Genomic DNA, 6,526 nt, shown 5'->3' with positions numbered 1-6,526 from the left:
ATTTTAAAAAATATATAATTGTACAATGTAGGTAGATACTGGAACTTTGACTTTTCAGATGACCAACATCTTAGCATGACAACGAAGGTTGCAGAGACATCGAAAGGTCGGGGGAAACTTATAATATTAAAACCGAGATAAAATCCGCATAATAATTTTACTTCAATATGTATGACAACTTGATATTGCAGTGGCATAACGACACACACAAGATTTCAAACGCTGACAATAAAAGCAAAAAAAAGAGGAAAAGTAAAAACGGCATATTCAAATGATTTCTTATGTTTACGCGAATGTTAGACATTGAAATTAAACTAATTTTCGGATTCTATCGCGGTGCTGGTATTTTATTTTCTCCCGACGTTTCGAAGACTTTGCAGCCTTCATGGTCACGGGGGGGACTGAGGTGTTGTTCATCCGTAAAGTCAAAGTTACAATATCTACCTACATTTTACAATTATACAACTTTTTAAATTTTTTTAAATTTTAGCTGTTGGTGGTCCGATCTACGCAGAATGAGCTCACAGTGTCTTGAAGTCTGGCAGCCGGTCTTTTGGGTTCCGATTTAATTAAATGTAGAACTGGATCCCAGGCTTGTGCAAGCTTCCAACCATCTTCCCTATTGAAATTAGGATGTTTTTAATTTCAATAGCCTCGCGAATCATCCTAGGCAGGAATCGGTGTTCTTTGGCGAGGATTTGTGGCTTGTCTAGTCGCAGATAATGATTGGCGCCTCCCTCAGAGTGTTCAGCGACTGCAGACTTCGTCGAGCGTCGGTGTTTCACGTCAGCTATATGTTCTTTTACGCGGGTCCCTATATTTCTTTTTGTTTGCCCGATATAAGAGTGCAAAACCGCCTAAACTGTATGGGTTGCCGAAAATACACAAATTAAATGCTCCGCTACGTCCCATAGTGAGTCAAATCGACACACCAACCTACAGATTGGCTCAGCACGTAGCAAAAGTGCTTTCACCACTTAGAGGAAACACTAGAGCGTCTGTGAAGGATTCATACCAATTTGTCAGCGATATTAAAGACCTAAAATTAGCTGACAATGAAACTATGGTCAGTTTTGATGTCCAGTCTCTCTTTACGAGCTTACCAGTACAAGATTGCATCAGAATTGTATCTAAGAAGTTAGCAGAGAATAACATTCCTGTGGAATATGCAGAATTACTCCAACATTGCCTTACATCTGGCTATATGTTGTGGAATAATCAGTTCTATGTACAAGTTGAGGGGGTAGCGATGGGCTCCCCTGTATCTCCGGTAGTCGCCGATATATTTATGGAGGACTTCGAGGAGACAGCCCTGAGTACAGCCCCGGTCACTCCAAGGTTTTATAAACGGTACGTAGACGATACTTTCACAATTTTACCATCTGATAAAGTAACTGCATTTTTAAATCACCTTAACTCCATCAACAATAAAATCCAATTTACTATGGAGTTAGAACACAATAAATCTCTTGCTTTCTTAGATGTTTTAATCATCCGTAATCCTAATCAGACCTTAAGTCATACTGTATATCGGAAACAGACCCATACTGATAAATATCTGAACGGTGAATCTCATCACCACCCAAAACAGTTAGCTACCGTGGGCAAATCTTTGTTTCAGAGAGCACAAGGAATCTGTGACGAGAAACACCTGGCCGCTGAGCTGCAACATGTCAAGCAAGTACTGCGAGACAACAAGCTCCAAATTCCACGCCGCCGTCACAGAAACCGAGTGAAACCAGCCACAGTTGAACGTGTTCCGGTTGTATTACCATATGTAAGAGGAGTCACCGACAAGATTGGCTACATCCTGAAGCGTGCTTCCATAAAAACTTATTTTAAGCCGCCTAAGAAGATTAGTCAATTTTTACCACCTGTCAAGTGTCACATACCTCTACAAGAACCGGGAGTATACAAAATAGATTGCAACTGTGGCCTCTCTTATATCGGGCAAACAAAAAGAAATATAGGGACCCGCGTAAAAGAACATATAGCTGACGTGAAACACCGACGCTCGACGAAGTCTGCAGTCGCTGAACACTCTGAGGGAGGCGCCAATCATTATCTGCGACTAGACAAGCCACAAATCCTCGCCAAAGAACACCGATTCCTGCCTAGGATGATTCGCGAGGCTATTGAAATTAAAAACATCCTAATTTCAATAGGGAAGATGGTTGGAAGCTTGCACAAGCCTGGGATCCAGTTCTACATTTAATTAAATCGGAACCCAAAAGACCGGCTGCCAGACTTCAAGACACTGTGAGCTCATTCTGCGTAGATCGGACCACCAACAGCTAAAATTTTAAAAAATTTAAAAAAGTTGTATAATTGTAAAATGTAGGTAGATATTGTAACTTTGACTTTACGGATGAACAACACCTCAGTCCCCCCCGTGACCATGAAGGCTGCAAAGTCTTCGAAACGTCGGGAGAAAATAAAATACCAGCACCGCGATAGAATCCGAAAATTGGCATATTCAAAGTTATCGGGCATTCACAAAAAAAAATACATGATAGTTCCAGAGGTGACAACTACGTTAGTGGTCATATTTTAGCAACGCAACGTCAACAGGACCCTGTATAAAATTTCGATTGTACCTACCCACGAGTCTTACATATTATGAAAAACCTTCAAAAAATAAATAAAGTAATATAAAATTAATAGTAAAATAAAAACATTTTTCAAAGCAAATTTTATTTAAATTCTCTAAAATATTTTAATTGAATCAAATTTTGTTTCTATACTACGTAGAGATAAAAGCTTCTCGCGAGATTTACTTTTGTCAAGATCAAGTCACTGACATATTTTTATTGTATTATCTTCACTCGTGGGAACCTATTATTAGGTCTCCAAATATAATTCTATAGTTATTACGCTAGTAATTGTTGGCTGTCCTAAGATATAACAAATGAATAAAAATATTTTGAAACACTAGTGTAACCAGGAGAAATGCAGTGGACATATACTATTATTGTAATCTCTGTACCCATTCGTTTTCATTACAATAAATCTCATGTATTTTGGTTATGAAAATGTTAGAGAAGATGAATGTCATATAACAGGTAAATCTTTTTTTTTTATAAAAATGGGGAATAGCAAGCAAACGAACCACCTGATTTAAATAGGCACCGACGCCCACAAACATCTACAATACCAAACGACAAGAGGACACTATGTCTGCTGGTTTACGGCCCTAAGCAACATAAAAATGTAGCTTAAATGTTCTGTAGCGTTTCAAACAGCAGGAAAACTAGAGGAAAAATTCAATATATTCCGTAATATTATAGTATCGAAGATAGTACAGTCTCAATTGCACATGTTTGCTGACGTTGTGTGACGTATAATACAACGCACATGAAAATATCATTGCATAGTATTTTTACCAATGAATTCTATTCATCGGCGTTTTTTTTTATAAGAGCACGGCTTATTGATCTACTGCATCTGATGGTGAGTAGAGTGAGGTCCAATAAAATGTCGACTGACGAGAGATGATTACCCCTCGGCAGTCAACACAATTATGGCGTCCTGTTGGATCCGGATATACAGGCCTACCCCGGAACACGACACACTTATGTGGGCCTATATGGCGGGTTTTATAAGCTGGTGTGTGGTGGTCGCTATCCGGGTGGAAACAAAATATTCCCTACCATCAGCCTTAAGTTATTTTAAAATAACTAAAGAAGAGATATGAAATTAATTGTTTAAAAAATATCTTAGTTGTTAAGACATTCCTGGTTTGCACTATATTTTCAAACAAAATGCAAACACTCACGCATCTGCGAGGACAACCTCTAAAATTATATGGAGTGTCTTGTAAAGGAAACACTACGAAACATTTTATGCCCAACCGTATCGTTACCGATTAGAAAAAAAATCAAAAACTGTTTTTATGGTCCCTGCCTATACAAAATTCTTTCAGTATAACACACATGCGTTACCCATACAGCTATTGCCAAATAAATATATTGCCAAAAACTACAATCATTATTTGGTACTATGCAGACTGGACATAGCGTTTTCGGAGATTCTACTGGTTACCAAGAGTATGTCAAAATTCGAAACATGGACACATTATCCTGATAGATTATTGGAATATCTACAGACATAATGGACATATCATTTATTACACATCCAGTCACAAGATATAGCGAAATAATACTATTTATAAGCAACGGAAGTCTGGTAATTTACAAATATAAACGCCGACAAATTTGATAAGTTTACGACTTGACAAAGTGTTTAATAATAAATAGATATAGGGAGATTAATTGATATAGGCACCGATATGAACAAATATGACATTTTATGAATGACTTTATGATGCTTCAGTGATACGCATTTGATATATAAGGCCGTGGATTTGTACTACGGTATTATTGTTTTCATCGCCAGTGAAAGCAAGGTAAGTAAAAAGGAAATTTAATAGATAAACAACCAAATGTATTTCTAGAAATCAAATTAAGTCCTAAAGGTAATCCAAATTATTTTAACACATTTATTATACGTTCAAAACCAAGCTTATGCTATGAATGTTGCTTCAAATGATACATTTTTATTCTTCAGGTAATCAACAATGAGGACTGTGTTCGTGCTCTGCGCTCTGGTAGCTGCAGTGGCAGTGGCAAAGCCTTTGCCACTTCCAGGACCGCTGGTGCAGATTCTCATTAACGTCAACGCTCCCGACCAATGCCAACCGATTCCTGTACCACCTCAGCCTGAACCTAACCCCCAACCAGCTCCTCAACCGGAGCCCCAACCCGAGCCCGTACCAGAACCCGAGCCATCGCAACCAGAACCCCAACCCGAGCCTGTACCAGAACCTGAGCCCCAACCTGAGCCCGCACCAGAACCTGAGCCATCGCAACCAGAACCCCAACCCGAGCCTGTACCAGAACCTGAGCCCCAACCTGAGCCCGCACCAGAACCTGAGCCATCGCAACCAGAGCCCCAACCCGAGCCCGTACCAGAACCCGAGCCATCGCAACCAGAACCCCAACCCGAGCCTGTACCAGAACCTGAGCCCCAACCTGAGCCCGCACCAGAACCTGAGCCATCGCAACCAGAACCCCAACCCGAGCCTGTACCAGAACCTGAGCCCCAACCTGAGCCCGCACCAGAACCTGAGCCATCGCAACCAGAGCCCCAACCCGAGCCCGTACCAGAACCCGAGCCATCGCAACCAGAACTCCAACCCGAGCCTGTACCAGAACCTGAGCCATTGCAACCGGAGCCCCAACCTGAGCCCGCACCAGAACCTGAGCCATCGCAACCAGAGCCCCAACCCGAGCCCGTACCAGAACCCGAGCCATCGCAACCAGAACTCCAACCCGAGCCTGTACCAGAACCTGAGCCATCGCAACCGGAGCCCCAACCTGAGCCCGCACCAGAACCTGAGCCATCGCAACCAGAGCCCCAACCCGAGCCCGTGCCAGATCCCGAGCCATCTATACCGGAGCCTGAACCCGAGCCTGTACCAGAACCTGAGCCATCGCAACCGGAGCCCCAACCTGAGCCCGCACCAGAACCTGAGCCATCGCAACCAGAGCCCCAACCCGAGCCCGTGCCAGAACCCGAGCCATCTATACCGGAGCCTGAACCCGAGCCCGTTCCTGAACCCGAGCCATCTATACCGGAGCCTGAACCCGAGCCCGTGCCTGAACCCGAGCCATCTATACCGGAGCCCGAACCCGAGCCCGTGCCTGAACCCGAGCCATCTATACCGGAGCCTGAACCCGAGCCCGTGCCTGAACCCGAGCCATCTATACCGGAGCCCGAACCCGAGCCCGTGCCTGAACACGAGCCATCTATACCGGAGCCCGAACCCGAGCCCGTGCCTGAACCCGAGCCATCTATACCGGAGCCTGAACCCGAGCCCGTGCCTGAACCCGAGCCATCTATACCGGAGCCCGAACCCGAGCCCGTGCCTGAACCCGAGCCATCTATACCAGAGCCCGAACCTGAACCTGTGCCTGAGCCCGAGCCATCTATACCAGAGCCCGAATCTGAACCTGTGCCTGAGCCTGAAGCCGTTCCTGAGCCCGAATCTATTGAGAACCCCGAAGCTATTGAAGAGCCCGGGTCAATTGAGGAGCCAGAAGCTGTTGAGGAGCCCGAAGCCGTTGAGGAGCCAGAAGCCGTTGAACCTGAGGTCGGTGAAATTCCCGAGATCGAAGTTGATCCCGTTGTCGCCCTTCCCGACGAACTCAATTAACTCCATGAGTCATACAAGAAGTCTTTCAAACCTTGTATGGATCTGATATTGCTAGACCGAACTCGATATTAGTTACTTTAAATAAATAACGTGTATTCAGTATGACCTGTTTTTCTATTTAAAAATTGGATCCCATTTTATTTACTTCATCTATTCATAATGTTCAAAAAGAGGTCCTTGAGGCAGAATAGACGGGAGGCAAGTGAGTGGTTGTAAAATCTAATCTAAAATTCTTTCTAACATAATATATACTTTAAAAGCATGTACTGGCGACCTGATATTGAAATGGAATAGAGACAGGTAGAAAAAAAT

At 43.3% G+C, this 6,526-nt stretch overlaps 1 protein-coding gene across 1 annotated transcript; it reads left to right on the top strand.

Annotated features, from left to right (window-relative positions):
* The first annotated feature begins 4,284 nt into the window (after positions 1 to 4,284).
* On the top strand, positions 4,285 to 6,316 carry LOC119188921 (cell surface glycoprotein 1-like). Its single transcript, XM_037437169.1, has 2 exons — positions 4,285 to 4,405; positions 4,567 to 6,316. Exon 2 carries the CDS (start codon positions 4,577 to 4,579, stop codon positions 6,212 to 6,214), a length of 1,638 nt encoding a protein of 545 aa, XP_037293066.1. The 5' UTR covers positions 4,285 to 4,405; positions 4,567 to 4,576; the 3' UTR covers positions 6,215 to 6,316.
* The last annotated feature ends 210 nt before the right edge of the window (positions 6,317 to 6,526 follow it).

This window comes from Manduca sexta, chromosome 10 (assembly GCF_014839805.1).
Source record: "Manduca sexta isolate Smith_Timp_Sample1 chromosome 10, JHU_Msex_v1.0, whole genome shotgun sequence".
NCBI classification, from domain to species: Eukaryota; Metazoa; Arthropoda; class Insecta; order Lepidoptera; family Sphingidae; genus Manduca; species Manduca sexta.
This window is presented reverse-complemented; position numbering and strand designations above follow the sequence as displayed.

Coding starts and splice junctions, on each gene's coding strand:
- LOC119188921 (XM_037437169.1), top strand. CDS start 4,577: ATGAGGACTGTGTTCGTGCTCTGCGCTCTGGTAGCTGCAGTGGCAGTG.